Source organism: Ceratosolen solmsi, unplaced genomic scaffold (genome assembly GCF_000503995.2).
Source record: "Ceratosolen solmsi marchali unplaced genomic scaffold, CerSol_1.0 scaffold47, whole genome shotgun sequence".
Taxonomy (NCBI): domain Eukaryota; kingdom Metazoa; phylum Arthropoda; class Insecta; order Hymenoptera; family Agaonidae; genus Ceratosolen; species Ceratosolen solmsi.
The window spans coordinates 252,690-277,023 of record NW_011948419.1 but is presented as its reverse complement, the minus strand read 5'-3'; the positions used below and the strand labels follow the sequence as shown (position 1 = coordinate 277,023).

At 29.8% G+C, this 24,334-nt stretch overlaps 3 protein-coding genes and 1 non-coding gene across 4 annotated transcripts; 2 read left to right on the top strand and 2 right to left on the bottom strand.

The window, feature by feature from the left end:
- The first annotated feature begins 7,537 nt into the window (after positions 1-7,537).
- On the top strand, positions 7,538-14,293 carry LOC105360467 (tetratricopeptide repeat protein 37). Its single transcript, XM_011497368.1, has 13 exons — positions 7,538-7,865; positions 7,945-8,321; positions 8,385-8,800; positions 9,207-9,668; positions 9,832-9,986; positions 10,072-10,207; positions 10,282-10,649; positions 11,192-11,508; positions 11,584-11,880; positions 12,050-12,310; positions 12,773-13,156; positions 13,767-14,028; positions 14,095-14,293. The coding sequence occupies exons 1-13, from the start codon at positions 7,540-7,542 to the stop codon at positions 14,234-14,236; spliced, it is 3,903 nt and encodes a 1,300-aa protein (XP_011495670.1). The 5' UTR covers positions 7,538-7,539; the 3' UTR covers positions 14,237-14,293.
- A 372-nt stretch (positions 14,294-14,665) lies between these two features.
- LOC105360751 (pentatricopeptide repeat-containing protein 2, mitochondrial) lies at positions 14,666-16,986 on the bottom strand. The gene is made up of 5 exons (XM_011497749.1): positions 16,766-16,986; positions 15,999-16,528; positions 15,060-15,362; positions 14,877-14,975; positions 14,666-14,794 (listed from the first exon to the last, which is right to left on the bottom strand). Exons 1-5 carry the CDS (start codon positions 16,845-16,847, stop codon positions 14,666-14,668), a joined length of 1,143 nt encoding a protein of 380 aa, XP_011496051.1. The 5' UTR covers positions 16,848-16,986.
- A 564-nt stretch (positions 16,987-17,550) lies between these two features.
- Rpi (Ribose-5-phosphate isomerase) lies at positions 17,551-20,206 on the top strand. The gene is made up of 6 exons (XM_011497367.1): positions 17,551-17,682; positions 17,771-17,831; positions 18,467-18,582; positions 18,666-18,799; positions 19,191-19,329; positions 19,991-20,206. The coding sequence occupies exons 1-6, from the start codon at positions 17,629-17,631 to the stop codon at positions 20,183-20,185; spliced, it is 699 nt and encodes a 232-aa protein (XP_011495669.1). The 5' UTR covers positions 17,551-17,628; the 3' UTR covers positions 20,186-20,206.
- A 400-nt stretch (positions 20,207-20,606) lies between these two features.
- On the bottom strand, positions 20,607-20,679 carry TRNAK-UUU (transfer RNA lysine (anticodon UUU)). Its single transcript has one exon. It is a non-coding gene; the product is annotated as a tRNA-Lys (tRNA).
- Positions 20,680-24,334: the final 3,655 nt, after the last annotated feature.

The following is a 24,334-nucleotide window of genomic DNA, read 5'->3' as shown; positions in this document are numbered from 1 at the left end:
ATCCCATCGCCTGACTTATCCCGACGGCGGATGCGTCGGCGCTCTCTTCTTCCTCCTCCTCCTCCACCTCGTCGTCCTGCTTCACCGAGCACCCAAATGACCCAGCCCCACCCCGATGGTAAAGCATTGCCCAGCCCCACCACACCCCGAGCTCGGCGAGACCTTTCGAGGACTCGGACGCTTCCCCGGAATCCGGTATGCGTGTGCGAGCGGCGCACGACAATTCCGGCGATGAAACTGGACCTTCGCTGCGCTTCCGTTAGACCCGTTACGAAATTGCTGCTTCTTGAAAATCCTCGGGCCCGGACCACGGACTTTCAAGAACGGCGATTATCCTTATTGGAGTGCACACATGATTAATGGGCCGAGTGGCGGTGGGCGAAAGCGGCCGTGTTTGCGTGGGGGTGGGCGGCAATAGCAGCGAGAGGGTTTGGTTGTGGGTTTTATGCTTGCGGGGTAAAGGGAGGAGGGGGAGAGTCGATATTCCGGAGAAAAGGAGGATTCCTGGATTAGGTAACCCTTTTTATGGATTTTCATTTTTCATCGTTATACAAGTGCGTGCCGGTTAATCGGGGTAACGTCGGCTTCTTTATAATCTCCAGCTGATTAGCTATAAAATAAACTGAAGTACAGCCATAATATTTGGAGGGGATTTATGACTTTTAAATTTTGCTCCTGCAAAAATACCGGACTGACATTAAAGTTTGCCGTAAACTGATAAACACATTTATTACATGATACAGGTAGCCATTGGCACGTGCACAATATCAGTACCGCTTGACGATACATTTAATCCTTATTTACTGACTTTTATAATTCGACAAATATTATTCAATATTATCTATATATATACTCCATTTTGTTCCCACCAAATGCAAAGTCTCTCTCTCTCTCTCTCTCTCTCTCTCTCTCTCTCTCTCTCTCTTACTCACTCTCATACATACGCACATTATTAATATGTATCATATTATTATTCAATGCGACAAATCAATGTGTTTAATTTGCTCGGCCAATTGTTCATTACGAGACAATATTAAGTACAATTTTCAAGTAACGGTGAATATTGAAATTAACATTCAATTGTATTTGACTTGTATTATTAATTTAGCTTTTGACGATATATATGATTAAAGCAATATTATTAAAGAGTTTAAAAATACATGTATTATCCTGTTCAAATTTCCTAAAATTGTATTTCTAATTATATGACTTTAAATGAAAATATATTCTCCAGTTTTTTTCTTCTCTTTCTTTATGTGTATTATCTCATAATTTACAAAATATTGGTGGTTCATTTTGTTTGTTGTTGTTTTTAGTTTAGTTTTACTAGATGATTAGTAGGAACGATACAGTAATTCTTAATTTTTAACAATACATATGTCTCATCATTTTGTAGGAAAATGTGTTGCCACGCGCTATCATTAAGTATCAATTGCTAATTTGCACATTAATGCTTTACACAGTTTACCACAATATTTACAATAACATTGTTTTTAACGATTACCGCGTATTGAAAAATTTTGCTTCTAAGACGTTGCAACGATCCAAGAAAGAAGTAAATAAGGAATTAAACATGCCTTGTTCATTACTTTATAAACTTATTGTATAAAATTAACAATAAATTTTTAATAGTGTTGTTTTTAAGCGTGCGTGCGTGCGTGTGCGCGCGCTTTATAAAAGTCCTAAATATAAGCCCACGCATAGTACTTTGAACGTCATAATTTCTTATGATCAAAATATGGCTTCATACTGAAAAGTAATCAGCAAAATTTTAGGAAATGCCGCAATAAAATCAGTCATTAGGGAATTGGTATTTGGCACGTTGACAGGTTGTTTTTCACTTTCGATTCTTTGAAATGGTCCAGAATTTTAACCAAGCATATTTACTGTTAGAAAGAATGGTTAAAGGCATATCTCATGAGGGATAGTTTTCCATCGCCTAATGAAAGTACACCGTACATGCTGTTTGCGATTACGATACAATGTTACAACAACAGGCGTCAACAACTCACACGAACCCTCTACTTTATAATACCACATTACTCACCGATTTCCCCAAAATCCCATCATGCTATACGTTTTTCCGAATTAGTTTCCGCATTGTCAGAAAACGCACGCAAAACTTGTAAACAAACAGTTTCTTCGAATCCAAGCAGCCGAGCCAATAATATTTTGCCTTTTATTTTTTGCCAAAAAAAATAAAGAAAAAAAAAAAAAAAAAAAGAAAATTGGTCGGATTATCTTTCACCTATTACCAATAAAATTAGATCAATATGAATTTTATGTCATTTTATTTTTTTTTTTTTTTTTTTTTTTTTAGTTTTTTTTTTTTCTTTAAATTTTCAAATAATCCACTCGTTGCTTCTTCATTTCCCAAACAAATACAATGTCATTGTGTAATAAATGCAAATGTTAAACGATAATTTGATTTTTACTTGAATAACGATGATTGTATTGCAAAAGACGTTATTGACATATTGGACAATAAAATTGGTAGGATTTATTATTCTGCCTTACGTGATCGTATTTTTAATTTGTGCTTTTATACTAGACAGAATGGTAAACAATCATTATCGTTAAAATATGCTTTTTAACTCAATGCTTCGTTTATTAGTGGAAGTACAAACTTCTCATTGACTCTTTATAAGAGTCACGCGATGCTCAATAATATCTTCTCAATTATTTTTTTTTTCCTAATATTTTAACATATGACTAAAATATTATTAATTCCATCGATTGAAAGCAAATCAATTTAAATTCTTAGGTAGAAGTAAATTATACTTATTATATTGGTAATATATTAAATTAAAAAATTTTGAAAATTTATGGGAGCAAATTTTTCGTTTCTATAATTATTCATTTGACAATTATCGATTTATGTTCGCATGTAATATGCAATTAAATAAATTTCATCAATCACATAAATGTATTTCTGGAAAATTTAATTATTAATAAATACATAGTCATACACAAATGTTCATGCTGCAAAATATCCACTTTAATAAACATTTAACAGCAATTAATTTAACAACGAAATTATTTCTATCGCATGCTGTATTAAATGCAATAAACAGATGAAAGAAGAATTTTATTTTTAATAATGGAATCTATTACCTCTTTTTAAATAAGTAAATAAATGCATTTTATTGAAAAATAAAGTATTTATTATAATACAATTGAAAAATTGTAAGCGTGTTAAATATAATTATTTAATGACACTGGATGCGTTGAATAATCAGTAAAGTGCAATTAAAAAGAAATTTTTTCATAATGAAAAATTCGTTTAAATATTGGATTTTTATATTTCATCGGTTATTTGCAATAATACATCTAAGCTTTTTCACCAATCCAATTGCTCAAATCAAGTGACAAAATTCCAAAAAAAAAAAAAAAGCAAAACAACAAATACGTCTGTACTTAGCAAATAGAGGAGCAGATATTATTCAAGCGGTCCAATTAAAATTAGCGATAGACGATTTAGATAGACGGCAGGAAGAAATAAACATTTAGTGGCAGAAAGTTAGACCCGTAAACCGATGGGCCGGTAATGGATTAGTTTTTTGCGGGCGAACGTACGCCTTCGTGAAATAGGCTGGGCGGCCCAAACTATGCGTTCTCCTTGGCCTTCGGGTGCATAAGACAATAATAACAATAATAAGCGCTCAAACGGAACGCTTAGCTGCAATTAATATTTAACGTAACGCTCGGTGAGAGCGTTCATTGGCGGGAGTTGGGGGGGGGGGGGTTGAATGGGGTGAATGGCGGGAGGTGGAGGGTGGCGGTGCGCGCACCGGTTGATAACGATAACGCAGGCCTGATTGTTGTATTAGTAGGCCTGTCGAGCAACGAAGGCCGACGAACACGACCTGCCGTGGCCATACGAGGGCACAAGTGCGAATCACCCGGGGGCGCAGGTGCGCCTTGATGATGAATCACCTTGTTGTGTTCGTGGGGCTTATCCACGAAAAGCGTCGCGCCGTGCCCGGCCGTAAATTGTCGGGGCGGTACGCGCACGCGCAAATATACGCCGCCTTGCCACCTCCGGGTCCAACTCGTAACCCCGGGTCGCGTCATTTGACACGGCAGGTAAGGGAGATTTTCCCGCACGAGACCGCCCCTGTTAACCCAGCCTGACTTGGACGCGCGTCCGCTCCTTGGTAGGATGGCGCATTAGGACCCCACGGAGCGGATTTTACGACTTGTTTACGTCGTCGCGCGCGCTTTTCGCCGGAAAGGCCATAAGTGCGCGAATACTCCAACACCTTGGGAGGACCTTTGGATTGAAATGAGGATGGGGCAGTGCAGACCGAGGCTGCGCGTTCTTTTGTTGCTCTTTGCTTTGTAGATTTGGCAAGCATCTGGCATAATAGCGTACAATTTTAGGTTATTGTGACTCCTGAATGGCTCTTCATTGGTTCGTGGAGGCCGTTGATAAGGAGACGGAACGATGACGCTCCCCATCATCGGCTCGCCATCGCTTTCAGTCGATCATGCATTTTCTATTGACATCTGCCTGCTATCGCACTATTTCCTCGGGCTATTATTGATTTTATCATTGCAGGCTCGTGGCACGCACACACACGGTATAGACTCGCTACGTCGTCTCGGCGCTGTCCTTAGTAGGTTTTTTTTTTTTTTATAATCATTGATCATCGAGCAGCGCAATAATGTTTATCATTGGATGAAAGAAGCACGTTCGAAATTTGGTACAAAAAGAGGGTGTTTTTTTTTTTTTTTTTTTTTTGTTTTGTTTTGTTTATTGCGTGAAAGAAAGCTTCACGTCCAAAGCAAAATACCTTCAATTAATGGATGATTCAATGGCGCGTTAATACAGTTTTCATCGACTACTTTTATCTTTGTTCGACAAACATTCCATTCGTTTACAGATTAATAATCGGTCGTTCAAAGTTGTAAGACGCAGATGTCATTAATAATGGAGAGTAATGATATAATATCGTAGATCATTAAAATCGCCAGCACTATAGACGATGAATACGACAATAAAAACAACAAACAAAGCAAAAAGAAAAGAAAAAAAAAAAGTCAATAGCACAATTTTAGAAAATGAATAATATTTGGATAAATTGATATTTGCAAGTATTACTTTCATTATTTCTATTAACAATCGGTTAAAGTATTTTAACAAAATACTCAATGTATTCGTCGTATTCTATGTTTTTCAACTATATTTCATTTTTTTACTTTCATTTAAATAAATTAATAATTTCTGTTCATTCACATTATCATACTTCGTTATTATCGATTTGACGAATAATAAAAAGTTTTGCTTTAAAAACATAATGACATGTAAGTACTTAAATAATGCTTGTATCAATTTTATTAATATGTTATTAATTAAATTTCTGCAATTCAAATGTTTACGTTAAAAATGAAAAATATTATCTAACTTATTTTCTTTATCTAATCTTATCTTGTTTTTATTTTGTTGATTTATTTCTTGAAAATACCTCAGTCGTATTGTACACACTTTTCATTATATACAAATTATGAAAATTCCATGTAAACACTATCATATAATTCATAATGAGTAGTACATAGTTATAATAGGAAAAATATTTCGTTAATGGTATAAGTATATGGAGAACGGCAATTATTATACATTATTTTAGGATTCAAATATGATTTAGTTCATAATGATTTGTATATAAAAGGTAATTTGATTGTATAAATACACACACCCATATATTTATCATTATAATGTATATAATATATAGTTTATAATTATTCGTCGATTAGCCATTAAATATAGTTTTGCAATTCAACGTTTAATTGTAAAAGATAAAATATTATTTAATTTGTCCTTCAGAATATTGAATATAAATGTTGAATTGTAGATTGCAAATATTCTATGCTAAACTTTTATTTATGTTTGAACTTAATTTTTAATTTTTAAAAATTTAATTTTATATTGGTTCAAAGCTAATTTATAATATTTTACATTGTAATATTTTTTAAAAAATTATTTCATATTTATATATTTATTTCTTATCATTATTCTTATTGATAATAATAATTCGGGCGGGGAAAAAAAAAATGCCTTTTAATTAAATATGACGATTCTTCTGGAATAGAGATAAATTCACTTAGATTTCGGGTGGAACATTTTTTTTTTCTCTATATTATTCTGTGGTATATATTACTGATAAAAGTAAAAATTATTAATATAATAACAGTAATTAATATGCTGTTAATAGGCTATTTTTATTTATTTTTTTTTTTAAATCTACGTAGTAGATGGATAATAAAATTTGTACATTATAACGACTAAAATATTTAATATTAAGCGAATAGGTTTAAGCGTCGTTCCAATGCGAGTCCTAGAAATTGATAAGACATTTACAAAATTTATAAAACAATCTCAATGATAAGTTAAAAAAATGATATTTCGTCTTCGTATCTTTATAAAATTATTCAGAATGTGCGTTTAAGTATTATATTTGGGGCAATATTGCACAGAAGTTCCAAGCAAATGTTTTGGCATAATGTGCTCCCTGGATTATTAAACTGTCGTACATTAATTTAACAATAGCCATTATTGAGTGAATTACTCTCACCAGTCCCACCTACTATGGGTCACTACTTTCTATACGAGTACGATGAAATCTTGAGCTTTTCTCGTAAAATTATTGTGCTTACAAGGAAAGTAAATGGTGCATTTATTGATGTATACACAATTGAATTTCATACAGTTTATAGTCTTTCAATAATGTGCTCAGTACGAAATCATAATTGTACAGGTGAGGCCGTAATGTACGTGTATAGCGTCGGTGCTCCTAGTTCCACGTGCTGCTCCTGCTTAAATAGGTAAGAGCCTAATAATAATAATAGCGCGACGAATTCCCGTGGAAGGGGGAAAGTGTGCGTGGTTTTTTTTTTTATATTTTTTATTTATTTATTTATTTTTTGTTTGTTTGTTTTTTTTTTTTTTTACGCATTTTATACCGATCGGCAATGGAAAAGCTCGTGAAAATTCCTAGGGAATAAAGCAGCGAGTAAATTTCTCAGCAATTTGTTGGCTAAACGTCATTTACCCCCACCCCCACCCCCACCCCCCGCCCCAGTGAACTTGGGATTGGAATTGGAATTCAAAATGGAAATTGAAATTGCCGGCATTTGCGGGAACCAGTGTAATTGGGCCCCGCGATTGCGCATGACCCAAAAAACTGTTGCCTCATTTAATTTCCGTATTTGCAAAGACTGGGGATGGTCATAGTGATGTCACTAAGCCATAGAAATATAGCGTTGAAGGAATTAGTAACTTTAAGGTTAATGTTGAAATAAAAGTAAATAATTATATATAAATCTTATATTATGTTATAAGAGAATAATTTATCGTTAGTGATTAAATGATTGATAATAAAGCTGTGATAAGGAAAATATAAATTTTTAATATTACATGTTTACTTATATTTATAGTACTTAAGAATTTGTAATTCATAAATGCACTACAGGGTAACGAAAATCTTTTAAATTAAAAATTCGGCAGATATTTTATTATTACCAATTTTAGATACTGTCATGGCGAAGGACAATAAAGTGTTATTGAAGGAAGCTCGAGACCTTTTGAAACAGAAGGAATACTTAATTGTAATTAAAATATGCAAAAAAATTTTGAAGGAAGAAAAAAGCAATTACAATGCTTTAATTTTTATGGCAGCTGCTATGCAAGAAGTAGAAGATTTAAAGAATCAATTGTTGATACCTTTAAAGAAAGCTATTGAAATTCAGCCCGATAATCCGACGGCTTGGTATGGATTATTAAAATTCTACGAAGGACAATCGGATATAGCTGAAACATGGAATGAATTAATTCTTATTTACAATAAGCTCCTAACTTTATATTGGTATGTGTATTATTAATCTTACCTTCGATTTTCATTGAAAATTCTAATTTCATTAAAAATATATGTATTCTTTTATCAGTGATCCAACAAAGTTAATGCATTATTTAAAAGCTCTTTCGATTAATCTATTAAAATTGAAAGATGAGAACGCTCTAATGGAAAGTGTAGATATCATTTGTAAATTAAGGGATAACGAGAACTTGGACGAAAATGTAATTAAAGAGATAAATGAAATATTAGCATCTATTTTAACACAGTATCCAAAGCTTCCTCGCAGTTTCGATGAAATATTAGAACAAATTTTGGTTTCTATTGTCGAAGCGGAGGATTCTATAAATAGGCATGATTATTATAAGAAATATTTAAAGTTACTTTATAAATCCGAACAGTATATTAAACTTTTGACCGAGGCTATTAAAATGCACAAGATTTTTAATCAAGATATTTATCCATTAGGTAACTTTATATTGAATTATAAATGCAACGAAACCATTAAATATTTATAAATATTTTTTTCAGAATGGATTTGTAGGGTGTATTCGGAGTATAGTATAACTTATTATACTTACAAAGATATCGATATCACTGTATACTATGAAACATTATTAGATCACGATCCTGAATCTCTACTTGGATATTTTGCAAAAGCAGTATATTTCTATGAAATTAAAAATCTTATTGATGCGAGAAATATTCTTAGTCATTTAGTTAATGTTAAATCAAAATGGTTTCATGCCTGGCTCTTACTGAGCAAAATTGATATTATGCTGTATTGTTGGGAAGACGCTGAAATTGCTGCGTTACATGCGCAGAAACTCATACCAGAAGGAAGCTCTTGTGATTTGAATAATACTATTAATTTATTGCTTCTGGAATCTCTTATTAAAAATTCTAACAGAACTAAATGGAAGAAGGCTGAAGCTAAATTTGACGAAGTAAGATTTATCACTCTATGATAAAAAAAAAAATTTATAAATAATGAAAAGCTTATATGCTAAATTTTAATTAATTCATAATTACATGCCATTCTAATTATAATTGTAGTTGATCTTAGGACTTTATACAAAATCAATTCTTTCTTTTATAAAAAAAACAGACTCATTTAATAAATTAATTTAACTAGTAATCACAAATAGTTGTATCCACATTGTTACTATGCTTTGCCTTTTATTTTACGCATTAAGTATGAGTATTACGTATGAGTATTTCAGTGCCACTCAAATTATGTTAAATTATGCGCTTTCATTATTTTCTTAAGTTTACAATAAGTAGTATTTATTTTCATTTATAATGAATAGCAATTGTTGCTAAATTTTAATCCACATTTTATTATTTCACTAGTTATCCGATGGTTCGGTAAAAAGTTCGATTCTACGTGCACACTTGTATGTTTTGTTAAGAGATCCACGTGCAAAAGATTTAATAAATAAACTAAAAGATAATCCAGACACAAAAGTTGAAGCAATATTGCTTCATGCCATTGATTTATTACAACAGAGACATTTAGAAGAAGCTGCGGATGTGCTAGGATCTATTTTGGAAACATCCGAAGTATGGCTAACATTGGGAAAAATTCATTGGGAAATGGCTGATTATGGGCATAGTTTGATGGCTTTCTTAAAGGGTATACGTGCTGATAGTAATAATTGGGAGTGTTTAGTTTATTTAGGACAATATCATCAAAAACATACAAAAGACTACGAACGTTCTCGCAAATGCTTCCAAAAAGCTTTACAAATTAATCCTAACTCGGAGGAAGTTGGTATTGGATTAAGTTTAGTGCACAAACTTTTAGGAAAGACCGTTAGTATCTCCATTAATTATTATTATTATTTTTAATAAATTTGACTTTATCATTTGAGAATTTCGGCAATTGTGGCAATTTTAACAATACAAAACAAATATTTAATATTAATGTCTATGCTACATATCATTAGTTGGAATAAATTTTATTTACCTATATTAGGAAGAAAATATACAATTTCTGACCCAATTGACCAACCAAGGTAAGGGTCCAAAATGGGCATTACTGCAGCTCGGATTACAATATCTCGATCAGCAAGATGCTATAAAAGCAGTTTCAATTCTTCGTAATGCCGTAAAGATAGATCCAACAGACAGGTTATTTGACACATACTCTACTTCCCGCTTTTTCTTATAATAATAAAGCATTTGCATTAATTGATTTTAAGCCTTTAAATTCTAGCAATTGCTGGGAGTGCTTAGCCGATGCATATTTAGCTAGGGGAGCTTATTTATCTGCTTTGAAATCATACGAGCGAGCTTCAGAATTGAATTTGGACTCCGTCTATTCTATGATTCAACTCTCTAATATCAAACTGGTTAGTTTTATTTTACCATATTCTTGCATTAACGAAAATATTAATGTGATTGTTCCGTAACTCTGAATTAATAGTTAATAGGCCAATATGATTTGGCAAAAAGTGCCTTTTTGAACATTCTGGAACACCACGAACATAATGTTGCAGCCTTGAAAGGTTTAGCTGAATGTTATTTTAAAATTGGTAAAGAGCACGCCTTAGCTCAACGTTTAGCTCGAGCAAGAGATGATTTTCAAGAAGCTGTGGATAGTATAACAAAGTGTATCATGCAGCGGAGCGACTTTTTGTGCAATTGGAAATTATTAGGTGATATTTGTTGTTATATAACGACTTTGCCAGAAAAGTATTGTTTCCTAAATGTGATCTCGGAATTAATTCAATCTGATACTCAAGAAAAAACCGTACTAATCGAACGAAAAGAACTATTTTCATTAGCAACAAGGTAACAAATCAAATGTTTGAAACAGATCATTGTGTGGGTAAAAGTAATATTGTCAAAATTATGTTAAAAAAGAAAAAGAAAAAAAAAAAAAAGAAAAAAAAACAATTATATTATAAGCAACTTTACATTCTAAAATGACTTAAAAATATTTTACTATTCTATCATCATCATCATCGTCATCATCATCATCATCATCATCATAATCTTAATCATAATCTTACGAGTAGTATGAATTATTAGAGAAAAATCTAGCGATCTTTTAGCAATCCCTTATTTATGTTTGTTTTAACAGGATAATTACTGTATATAAATATATTATACTTGTACATAATTATTATTAAAATGGAAAAAAAATATTTTTGTTAATAGTTGATAAATACTTATATTTTATATATTTTTTTTTATAACATAAATACGTTACAGACAGTTATTAATTATATACAGCATTTATGTTGGGACGAAACTTTTTATGCATAAACAAGTAATTTTTTATCTAACGAACAGATCAAGACTATTTATCAAATTATTTTTTATTATTCAAGGTGCTATTGTAGAGGATTGAATCTGTCGGAGAACTCATCACTTTTGTGGCACGATTTGGCTCATTGTTACCTGACTCAATTACATTTAGATCCTTCTGTCGATCGAAACGACATAGTTCTGAAATGTCTAGCAGCAGCCAAAGAGGCAGTGCAAATAAATCCTTCTTATTGGTTCCATTGGAACGTATTAGGTGTAATCTGTATGGCAAATGAAATAAAAAATTATGCTCTAGCTCAACATAGCTTTGTCATGGCTATTGAAATAGAGTCAAATTCCGTTTCATGGACAAATCTTGGATGTTTATATTTACTTTTAGGTAAGAGATTATTAAAATTTCTTATTTTTTATTGAACTCTGCTCGAAAAGGATCGGTACAATTGTTAATTTTCAGGTGATCCGTATCGGGCAAACGAAGCTTTTTCATGGGCTCAGAGGATAGATCCAGCATACATTAATTGTTGGATCGGCCAAGCGTTTATCGCTGAAAATTTATCACAAAAAGATGCGCTGGATTTGTTCCAGCATGCCACGCAGCTTGGCTATCATCACGAAGCGGTGACCGGTTATGCTCATTGGGTTTTTAAAACATTAATAGATCCCGATATAAAGAAAGACTCTCTTTACACATACGTCATTGAAAAGATGCATGCCGTAACAGCAGCATCCGATGGAATGCAGTGGTACACGGGTAATAATATAATTATGCAATTATATGCGTTAAAATACAAAACACACATACACACACACACGCGCGCGCACACGCACGCACGCACAAAAAGTAGTAACGTAATTTTGCCACATTTCTCATTATTTTTTTAATTATAAAAATTATGAAACAATTTCTACCCCCTCTATAGTTCATTTCCCATGTCATCCATATGCATCAAATGCCTACGGACTATTATTGGAGCGACAAAAACTTTATAAATCGTCGGCTAAGCAGTTTGTCAATGGGTTAAAATTTGTGGTAGACGCTAAGCAGAAAGATATGTTGAATATAAATTTAGCACGTGTGATGGTGAATCAGAAATTCTACGACGAAGCCATAAAGATTTGTATGTCGGTAAAGGAGGCTAGTTTTGTATCACATTGTCAATTGGCTCTGTCATTATTCAAAGGTGAGAAGATTTGTTATTTTTTTTTTAAATTTAAATTAACAACACATTTTAACGATAATAGAAATGATTAGGTGTTCAAGTCAGTATTGTGTAATTATCAAATTTAACACGTAGAAGTAATTTAATTTCTAACAAAATTTCCGTCGTCCACATTACCTTAAAAATTTAAGTAAATTAACATAAATAATTAGTTGATAATATAGACTAAGAATCAAATAATAGAAATTGAATTATTTTTAATAATTGCCCCTCTTGGAAAAAACAAACAAATCGCAGCTTCCGATGCCCTAATTGGTTTCAAATATATAAAATATATCAATTAATTTATGTTAAATTTTCTTACTTCATATTAATTACTTTAGTAATAACGCTTTGGCTATTCAATTGTTCAGAGATAATGACACTTCAAAAAAGTTAAATTTAATATGATTGTAAGTAACATTGTTTAAAAATGCATTTCAGCGGAGCATTTTAAAGAGTCGTATGAAGCATACGAAGCTGCTCTTGATTGGATGGATGATTCAGAATCGAACAAAGCTTACGTATTGTGTGCGATGGCAGCAATGGCTTATATGTTTCAAGAAAGTAACGATGCCAAAACATTGCTTTATCAATCTGTTGGAATTGAGCCTCCAATTGTATCGGGTCTATTAGCTCTTGCAGCTTTAGGAATGCTCGATGGGGACAAAATGTTGACACATCTAACGTTAAAAGATTTAAAGGCTCACGATAATAATCCAGAATATAGAAATCACATAGCCAAGGTAATGGCCTACTCATATTTAATACATAACGACATGGAAGGCGCCTCTAGAGTATTTTGCAAGTACATTCATCGCTACCCAGGTAAGCAAAAGTATAAAAATTTCGTAACAATAACTTAATTTAGCATATGAAAACATATTGGAGCTCTGGAAATTTTCATTTCATGATTATATTTTTGGAAGTTGGTTTTTTGTTGAGAAACCGTTCAGTCGTGCATTGCTCATTACCGTATGCACAATCTCTTAATTACTTTGCACTTTTCCTCCTATTTATTAAATGCATAGTTTATTACTTAACTTTGATATTCATTTGGAATTTTATTTTTCTCTCATCGTCTTTGGCTTGGCTATTTGAGATGCGGTTACAAGATGAAATTTCCAGTTAATGTACATTAATAATATATATATATATATATATATATATATATAAGGTACTGAAAAGGTTTTGCATAAAGACACTTGGACAAGAAGTTTAAATACAAAATTTTTTTATTTCTAGCTGAACTAGTATTTTTCATTTAAATCTGACTGTATGACATAATTTATATGACAATAAACTTAATGCAAAATAGATAAATCTTTAATGTTAAATATCTAGTAATTTTTTAGAATATTTTATAGAATTAAATGTATGTAAGTACATGTATTATAAATTTTATTATAAAAAAATTGATAATACGTTTCCGTTATAGATTCATCAGAACTTTGGACTAATCTTGCCAGGATATTATTAATAATAAGCGATGATTCATTCAATAAGTGTGTTAGTAAAGCACTTTTCTTAGGGCGAAATTCGTCGAACCAACATATTGCAAAAATTACATGCATGTCATCTTTGAGTAAACTCATTACGTCAAACTCAAAAATCGGTCTACAATCTGTATTAAATACAGTGCATTCTTTCCCAGATAATATCAACAGTTGGTCAAATTTAATTAGTGCTCTTTTACCAAGGTAATTGAAAATTTCTTAATATTTTAAAAATACTTATTAAAAAAATGGAACGATTAATTTTTCTAGATGGAGTAAAACATCACAATTTAATGCTCATTGGTTAATGGTTTTGGCATCAAGAGTTCGTAATAAACTGAAGTGCACCAGAAGTATGGAACAATGGCTATTAAAGAATGAAAAACAAGCGAATGATATTGCTTATAGTTAAATAAGACAGATCTACTTTATTTATAGAAATTGTAAAATAAAATTAAATATTTAATATTTTTAGTACAAATTACATTTATTTAATTAAAATAAAAAAAATTATTTTTCATAGTTATTAAATTTAATTTCAATTTTCAAGAAATATATATTTCATAATTTTATTTTATTTTCCAATAATTTGAACATTTATAATTGTAAACTACGTATTGCAACTGTTTTACTATGAGCGTTAATAATGTTCCAATTATGAATCGATAACTGTTCAAACATTGAATAATAGATAAAAATTAAAATTATATATTATTTAATTGAAATATAAATTTAATGTCATATTAAAAGGATCTTTTGTTATCCTAGTCGAAAGGATCATTTTTAATTATTTATTCGAAGACAATTATAATAAACTATTAAATTGTATTAAATTTAACGTCTATACTACGCCTCTCATTTCTGGAAATGTTACTTTGCGTTTTCTATTGTGGTTAAATTCTTTATCGAACGTTTGATTTCTATCGTGTTTCAGTACTTGAATCTCTGAATCAAGATGATTGCTCAATGTCTAAAAATATATTTAACAATAATTATAAAAATTTGTTCATTTGTAATAGAAATGAAAGTATAATTATGTAGCAAATACTTACTCCAGTTTGAATAAAATCTTGCTGTTTTATTTGTTTTAGTAGTTGTACGAGGTCATGATTGCTCTCAAGGTTTTCCTCGTTTATAAAATTGTCAATTTTCTCAATCTAAAATTTTTAATCATAGACACAATAGTTATTTATAAATAAAATGACATAATAATTAAGAGTAAAATATTTCTTAATGTATACCGTATCTGAGAAATATGATAGTTTAGTTGCCGATGAATCTACTTGTAAAGAATTGCGTAAATAAATCATAATTTCTTCGGGACGTTTTAATTTCACATAACTTTCAATTTTAAGACATCTGATGGCAATATAATTTGGATTTCTTGCTAATGATGTTATTTCCAATGCGGTTTGTGGATCATTTTGTTTGAGAGCTAACGCTGCCAAGTACATAATAGATCTACGTGGATTACGATTGCCTTTCAGTTGCGAATCTTTCAGTACTTTTAAAGCATAGTCATAACTTTCTGGTGTATTCTATAATACATTTAATTTTATAATTATATACCATAAACATACTTATTAATGTTGTTTGTCCGTCGATCTTTATATTTATCAAATTTTGTGCTACAATTCTGATGCAATAAGAGCAATTTTGATGCATCGGTATATAGGAATGATTATTTCAGTGTTAGTTTGCTTAGAATTTACAAATTCAATTAGTTTTAAATTAATAATAAATAACCGGGATTTGAGAAAATTTTTTCATTGATAAATATCTAACACTTATTTTAGAGTTTATACTAAATAACTTTGTAAAAAATGATTTTTCTAAATAGCTTTTAAGCTCATTTTAAAATTTATATATTAAACTCTCGAATCATATACTTTCAAAACATAGCGATATAATTTTTATCTTTTATTCTTACTTCCTTGCTTACTTTCATCTTACATATTAATTGTAGCACAGTTAATTTTAAAGAATATAAAAATTAAAAATGATGAAAACTATTATCTCAACCCGTGGCATTATAATAATTATTTTAATATTAGAGCATATAATTGTAAGTTTTTTTTTCATTTAACAATAAGATGCAGTTTTCAAAATAATATCGATAGATTAAAAACTTGTTTATACACACGCATTGCTTAAATTTACATTATAAAATTTACCTCTTTGTAACAAGCTGCCATTACCAAAATAAATGGATTTCTAGGGTGAGGTTGCCCATTAATACATTTTTGTTGTAGATCATCATACAATTCCTTAATCTCTATATATTTACCATGATTATATAATAAATCCATTATCAATTGATAGCTTGTAATTTGATCAAAGAAACCATTTAGTTCCGGATCTCTCAAAGCATTAAGGGCTAAGTCGACTTCGTCAAGATAATAGTATACTCTCATGACAATAGTTCCAAATACAAAACTACCAAATCTTAATTTATTTTGTGAATTATATTTTTTAATCATTTTTAACATAAGTTCTAAGTCAGATGGATTTTTTTCAACTAAGTGTAACATGTTCTTTAGGTCCTCCGTAAAAATTAATCGCTCATCTCCATAATTACTTATATTGTCGTTCATTTTTTGACGGAACATCGTATCCATACTTAAAAACTGATGCTTTACATAATCTCTTGAATTTAAATATCCATCTAGTCCTAACGAGTTTGGTGTATATAATAATCTAGTTACTGAAATCAGGTAATAACAATTATTATTACAATTTATTGTTAATATCGAAAATGCTCGTTAAGTATAAAATCGTTAAGTATCGTTAGTATAAAATAAATCGTTAAATTTTTTAGTTCGCTATTAACAAGGGGCTTCTCTTGAATCGTGTGTTCATTTCTTTTTATTAAATTTTTAAATTACATAAATAATGGGTGTAATCACGTGCAAGATACGCCAAGGTTATAAATTATACTAACCGTTAATATTTACACAACTCAAGGTATTTTTATTAAACAATGAAAAGCCATTCTTTGCAATATTTGTTATTTGTTTGGCCATCGCATAGATTATTAAACCAATAGAGTTATGTAGTTGATTTTATTAATAAACTTTTATAAATTACACTGCACTTCTCACGCTCAAATGTTCTCCATGAACTAAGGAATCCCGGTTATTTTTGCCAGTTAGAATTAAGTTTGGCGGCTAAATTCAAAGATGGATTCGTCGCGTGCTCACTCTGAGAATTATATTAGGTGCTTTCAAAGAACGTAATGCACAAACTTTACGGCATGTTACAGGAAAATAGCGTGGGTCTGGAATTGTATTATTAATAATTATGCCCCTATATATTCGACAGTAGCTTGGCATCGTTTTTATTATCAATAATTTTTGTCCACTCCGCAAAGCTTACATTTCGCGCTCAAGCAACGAGCATCAAGAAAAATACCCATTCGAACAATCGTTCTGCCGGCCGTTTACACACACACACAAGCGCCCGCGCAAAAGCAAACGCACACAAATGCTAAACCTTATGTAGCCCACGTGTGCGCAAATATTGGCAACAATGCGTTATTATTGTAGTCATTGGTATTGTATTGCGTTGATAGGTAGCGTTCGGAGATAAAGGAATTTATGTTTTTCGCACATTAATTGCACTTTCTTTGTCGGTCTGCTTTTCTTCTCATTCTGTTATTTTTTTTCTAGCTCACAATGGACATAAAATTCTCGCGTTAATGTTGAGTATAGAAAAGAAATTATTATTATTATCGGGAAGATTTACGTAAACTACGGATTCTACAAGTTTTTCATAAAAAGCCGAAGATATCGGAAACAACTGCTAATGGAACAAGCAAAACAAACTGCGGCGTATAATGCCATTGACACATACATAAAGGTAATAAATGTCGATTGTTAATTTTATGTAAGTTGATATATTAACATTATTTGAAATTTATTGTCGATCATAATTTATTTATGCCCAGGATAACGATATTGTTGGCATTGGTAGTGGTTCAACAATTGTTTATGCCGTTGAAAGGCTTGGTAAGCTCTATATTAATAAAACGTCGATTTGATATTATTATTCAATTAACTTTTATTATAAGCATTCTATAAATATTTGTAAGTTTTATATTTTAATTACAATAGCTGCCGATGCTGTAGAGTGTAAAAATGAGCTTAGCCTGTTATAATTGTGCGGATGTACTTTAAAACAAAATTGAATATGAAGTTGAATTGAATACGTTGAAACATTATAAAAACAACGATCCATAAATTATTAAGCATTTGATAAATCCTTTTATATATTTCCTGCATTAATATTATTCTTTCTCTTTGTGCAATTGATATTTGAAACATTGGCAAAAAGTAAAGTAAAATTATTACATAAAAAATAATCAACAAAAAATAATGTAAATATTATAACAATTAAATAAATTTTAATCTTAATCCGATGTCAATATCATATTTAAAATTGAAAATGATTTCAGCGCGCCTATCAATCATATTTATTCATCAATTTTTTCTCTATAATACCAAACCATTTTTTGCTTATCTCATATCAAATAAAAAACAAAAAAAAAATTAAAATCTTAACAAAGTTCATTTATGCTTTTTATTAAAAAAATTTACTTTACATAGTTGTTTTAATCTTGATTATTGTCTTATGCAATATATAGGCCAACGTGTTAAAGAAGAAAATCTTAATGTAGTTTGTGTCCCTACGTCGTTCCAATCTCGTCAGCTAATAATCAAGAATTCTTTAAAGCTAGGAGACTTGGAAACTCATCCTAATGTAAATTTTTATTTATTTTTAATTTGCAATTCTTTAATATTAATATAGTATTGATTGCATAAAATATATTCTTACGTTACTAGTTAGATTGTGTTATTGATGGTGCCGATGAAGTAGACAGTGATTTTAATCTTATCAAAGGAGGCGGAGGATGTTTATTACAAGAGAAAATTATTGCTTCTTGTACAAAGAACTTCATTGTTGTTGCAGATATTCGGTAATTAATATTATTAATGTCATCGATAAGGATCTGTAGTATCTGTGAAATAATGCTTAAGTATATTCATATAATAATAGAAGATAGATAAAAAAAATATTTATTTTCAGTCTATAAACAGAGCTATAAAGCTATAATGACTATAATTAATTTATCTAAATGAAAATATAGATTTCTCAAATTTCCAGCCATATTTATAATTATTTATAATATATATAATATTAATTTTTCTTATAAACTGCTAAAATTATAAAAATTGACAACTTAAATCTAACAATAATATTATTTTGTTTTACAAATGAATGTATGCCAATGCTTATAAATAAATGGATTATTTAAAAAAATTTATTCTTTTTCAACATCATAAATAGCTTTTTATTTCTGATTTAAGCAAAGATTCTGTTAGACTTGGGGAAAAATACAAAAAAGTACCAATAGAAGTTCTTCCAATGGCTTATGTTCCAGTGATGAAGAAAATTGAAGATAATTTTGGTGGTAAAATTAAGCTAAGAATGGCTGTATCAATAGTTGTAAGATGTATTTATTTATTAAAAATGTTGTTTTTGCAAAATTTTAAAATAGTATATCAACTCAATGACAGTAATAAAATACAAAATTATATATATCGATGGATTGATTACACAATCAATGTTATATAATGATCATGTCACGTTTAAATATTCTTATTGTTATATTCTAATATTTCATACAATATTTAATTTCACTTGTATAAGATGAAAACATTATATGGTTGTTGTTAAATTAATTAAACTGTTGCAAATGGAAAATTGAAATATATATTTTTTTTAAATAATATGTAGTTGAAGCATTATTGTCAAAAATAGACACAATTGTCTATTTCTTTTTCTATTTCTTTTTCTTTTTCTTTTTCTTTTTCTTTTTTCTTTAAAGTGATTATTAGTTTTATATGTTCAATTTGGGACATTTTTATTTGAAAGAAGAAGAAAAAAAGATTAGTACGATTAATTATTTACTAGAGAATCTAAGAATATAAATTCTAAATATAATTTCCATATAAACTCATTATTATTATTTATTCGAAGTAGGAATTTTTTTTTTTTTTTTTTTTTTTTTTTTTTTTTTTTTTTTTTTTTGAATATTAGTACAATATCGATTAAAAAGTGGAGTAAAATGTTCGATAATTTGATTAAGAGTGCTTAATTATTTTAGGGTCCAGTGGTTACAGAAAACGGGAATTTTATTTTGGATTGGCATTTTCCTGATAACATACGCGATTGGTCTTTAACGAACAAGCAACTTTTATTAATTCCAGGCCTAATTGAAACAGGTTTATTTATCAACATGGTATCAACGGTGATTTTTGGACAACCAAATGGTTATTTCGAAGTGCGTTCGACCAAATAAATGTTTAATATTAAAAAAGAAATGTAAAAAATTTTTGATTTATTTTTTTTTGTTTTTGAAAATTTATATATTGGTTAGATAAAATATTAAAATAAAATAAACATTTTTCTATTATAAGAATTATTAATTACATCATCATATCCTTCTCACATCAATATTATCTACTTGCATAAGTGGCCGATTATAACGCGTCTTTCTAAAATAAAAATATTACGAGTCCCATAAACAAAATAGCTATTTTTAATTGATTAGAAAAAGACGAGTGGAGGATGTGCAACTGGTACGTGCAATATAATATTTTGAAATACGTACATTAAAGAGCATACATTAAAGAAATTTTTTTTTAATGTGGCCTGTAATGCTTAATTACATCTGTGTAAATAAATAAATAAAAAAAGAAGAAAAAAAAAGTAAAAAATAACGCCCGAACAGGGACTCGAACCCTGGACCCTCAGATTAAAAGTCTGATGCTCTACCGACTGAGCTATCCGGGCATATGTCATATATGATTTTTATGTTTCATTTTAAGAAGTTACATAACTTTCCAACAAATTTCATATTATTTTCAAATTTCTAATATAAAATATTTACTATTTAACCTTTGTAAATGTATTAGAATAAGTAATTACAAATACTGCTTAATTTAAACTCGATCTTTTGTTCTCAACCGGAATATTGCTCTACTTTATTCTTTTGTACTTTCATATTAGCTAAGCGTCATTGGTCTTTAAACGAAGATATTTTATTTTACAGACAACATATCTTTTTAAATTACACAAGAAAATGTGTTATTAATATAAGATTGTATGGTAAAATAGAGCCGTAAGTTAGAAAAATGATATTTTTTATTTGTACGAGATATTATGGTAATGATTTTCTAGTTTAATCGTTAGAGTATTAAATAGCTTTTTCATTTTTAAGAATTAGTCGAATGCTGGATAGGTAAAGATAAGGAGGAAAGATAATAATCTTTTGATTTTAATCATTCGCAGGTACTATTAAATGTTACAACAATTAGTTATCGTGTAAAGTGACTTCCGATCTCGTAATTAATGCACGTTTATATTGACATTTATGGTAGTAAAATCGTGGCATCTGAGTACTTGATAAAAAAAAAAAATGTTATCTGTTTTGTATATTGAAAGCGCAGAAGAATGAGTTCGTGCACTTATGCGATAACGTAATACATTTGCAAAGACCCTATGATAAATGAATTTAGTATAAATCATAGTGGGCAAATATAATAATATCAAACGATCAATTACATATCGGCTAAATGCAACGGAACGACATTGTAATTCGTAGTCAAAATTATTAGCGATTTAAAAATACTTCATTCGAATCAAGGATTTTAGGACATTATATAATTGTATACTGAATTATGGGGCAAAAATGAATTACTTCATAATTATAATAATATTAATAAAATAATTGTTGTAATTGCTGAGTAAATATAAAGCTTTGATATTGCTTACCTTCGTATAAGATATAATAAGTAATATGTCTTTCGAAATATTAATGTAATCAATGATTCTCTTTCCGCAAAATTAATTGTAAAAAATTGATAGAACCAACATTAAATACAAAACAACGGAATTATAAAATGTTATGATCAATCTTCTTTATTTTTGTTATTATTATTATTATTATTATTATTATTATTATTGTTTCTTTAAATTGCGCTGAATTTATTTGTAAAAATAATCAAGAGTATTATTTTCGATAAACTTTTAGATAGTCAATTACATCGAAGCAAATGTCTTAAACATGCTTTATATTAATAATGCATTGTATTTAATTGAGATTGAGATCAAGCTTATAGAATCATTGTACGAAGGTAGAATTGAAATTGATTGCAATTTTACTTTACAACTTTAGGAGTTCGAGCTTGCAGAACTTCATAATGATCCGGACCCTTATAATTAAAGCTCGACTATAGTTAATTTTTTGTTTCTGCAATAGAACCTAAAAAATAAAATTTCATCTCATAATAGAAATCCATTTAAGCAAATGGATTTATGCAAATTATGAATAAGAACGAATCTAAAAATACGTCATTTTAATTTCCTATTAATTTCCGCTTACGTTTTAGGACTAAAATATTGCATATACATATAAAAAAACAATAAAAAAAAAAAAAAAAAGACAATACACGTAATTATAATCAGTATAAGGAATTTCGTAGGTCGGAGCATCTCTTATTTATATTATTTATAAATAAAACTACGAAAACAATAAGATAAGATCCTAAAAGAAGACATTATTCGTTATATTAACGTATTATTTCTTAATTTCTTATTTATTATTATAGAAAAAAGTGCAGTTTACAGAGTGACGGACATTCGATTGAAAAATAAGAGCAGCGTCTTAGCTTTAGAAATCTCTGCTATTTAAATATCTATCGCGTAGAACCGAATTTACATTATAAATCTTCCAAATGGCTTAAAATCAAATCTTTTAAGCCTTTTAAACTTCGGAATAATATGAAGCGAATGAATAACCGACGTCTTTTCATCAGCGAGATGTAAGAAAAGCGCGTGTATAAGGGAAAGATGTGCGTATGCATGCGGGGGTCGGGCTCCTATTATTATACTTATAAACGTCGGTGAGTAGAAGAGGATCGATATCGTGAACTTTGGTAGGCTTGGAATAGAGTAATATGTGAAGAAAGAAAAGCGTCGTCCCGATTGTCACCAAGCAAACCATTTATCGCGCAACTTACCTCTAAGAGTATTTTTTTTTTTCTTTCATCCCGCCGGGTTTTTTCTCCGTGCACTTTGCATTTTGGCAAGTCTCGAGCCTCTCACCAAGGATCAGCCACGCGTTCCCGGCTTTGATCGATCGATCATAAGATGTTTCAGGATCGGCAGGCGCTCCGGGAAAAGGGAGCGAGACGCTGTGTTTAACGGGGCCTCAGCGGGTTCCTGATGCGCGAACCCTGTACTAGGCGCCACCCTCCGCCACCCCGCCGCCCGCCCCATCCACTCCGTATAGTTCATGCAATAAGGCACATGGAATTATTTACAGAATAAAATAAAAACCTATTGCGATTAATTATACATTTCATTTCATCCCGTGACATTATGTTTTTTTTTTTTATCTCTAAATCTATTTTATCATGTAAATTTTGTAATATAATATTTTCTTCGTATAATTTTATTGGCCATTTTATTTTTCAATGTAGCTTATAGTTAATGAAAATATACCTTTAAATATAGTTATTAAAGAAAAATATTAAAGAAAAACCGAAGCATTGTTCGTGGCATATAGATTGTTCAAGATTTCTCTGTACGAAATAACGTTAAGATGTAATATTGTAATAATAAATGATATTATTAACAGATTTTTATGTTTAATGGCCAATTATATTTTTCCCAAATTTGCATTAAAATGAGTTTCATTTAATTACTTATATTTAATATCATTACCTACATTATTTTTTTCAGTGGTATAATTTTTTTTTTTTTTTTTTTTTTTTTTTTTTTTTTTATAAATATACAAGCATATTGTAAAAATTTTTTTATGAAAACTTGCTGTAATGATTTTTTAATTTAAAATTGTAGAACTGTGACAGTAGTATATCAATTTGAAAAATTCTTGCCATACGCTAGGATTATCTGAGATTACTTAAATAATTAATGTTTCCATAACTGTTTTAGGTTACACGTTAGTAAATTTCAAGAAAAAATGATCATCAACTTTTTCATTATTGAAATTTATTTTTATTTTATTAATGTAAATATGTTGAATAATACTTTATTTATTAATGGTTTTATTTATTTATGCTCCTTTTGGTGTAGGTAAGAAATCAATTATGCTTAGGTATATTAAGAAAATTTTTTAGATTATGAAGTATAAAGAAATATTTATATATGTGTGTGTGTGTGCGCGCGCGCGCGCGTGTGTCTGTTTTAGATATAAATTTAACATAAATATTTAAGGACTTTGACGGAAAATAAGTAGTAAATAAACTAGTTAGACAACGCGTTAATGACTATAAATTATAGTCGCATTATTGAATAGAGATAAACTAAAATTTTCATACATAACTAATTTTTATTAATGTTAGCGCATTAAGATAACTAAAAATATTATGATTCGTCGTTAGCAGTTGTTATTACTTATATATATTTTTTTTTAAGCACAAGT

What these genes read in the sequence shown, in the direction of transcription:
- LOC105360467 (XM_011497368.1), top strand. Translation starts at nt 7,540, where the DNA reads ATGGCGAAGGACAATAAAGTGTTATTGAAGGAAGCTCGAGACCTTTTG. An exon ending in ACAAACTTTTAGGAAAGACC is followed by an intron (nt 9,669 to 9,831) that starts GTTAGTATCTCC and finishes TACCTATATTAG; the next exon opens with GAAGAAAATATACAATTTCT. An exon ending in GGCTCTGTCATTATTCAAAG is followed by an intron (nt 12,311 to 12,772) that starts GTGAGAAGATTT and finishes AATGCATTTCAG; the next exon opens with CGGAGCATTTTAAAGAGTCG.
- LOC105360751 (XM_011497749.1), bottom strand. Translation starts at nt 16,847, where the DNA reads ATGGCCAAACAAATAACAAATATTGCAAAGAATGGCTTTTCATTGTTT. An exon ending in GAGTTGTGTAAATATTAACG is followed by an intron (nt 16,529 to 16,765) that starts GTTAGTATAATT and finishes ACCTGATTTCAG; the next exon opens with TAACTAGATTATTATATACA. An exon ending in AAGATTTTATTCAAACTGGA is followed by an intron (nt 14,795 to 14,876) that starts GTAAGTATTTGC and finishes ATATATTTTTAG; the next exon opens with ACATTGAGCAATCATCTTGA.
- Rpi (XM_011497367.1), top strand. Translation starts at nt 17,629, where the DNA reads ATGGAACAAGCAAAACAAACTGCGGCGTATAATGCCATTGACACATAC. An exon ending in CCATTGACACATACATAAAG is followed by an intron (nt 17,683 to 17,770) that starts GTAATAAATGTC and finishes ATTTATGCCCAG; the next exon opens with GATAACGATATTGTTGGCAT. An exon ending in TTATGCCGTTGAAAGGCTTG is followed by an intron (nt 17,832 to 18,466) that starts GTAAGCTCTATA and finishes TGCAATATATAG; the next exon opens with GCCAACGTGTTAAAGAAGAA.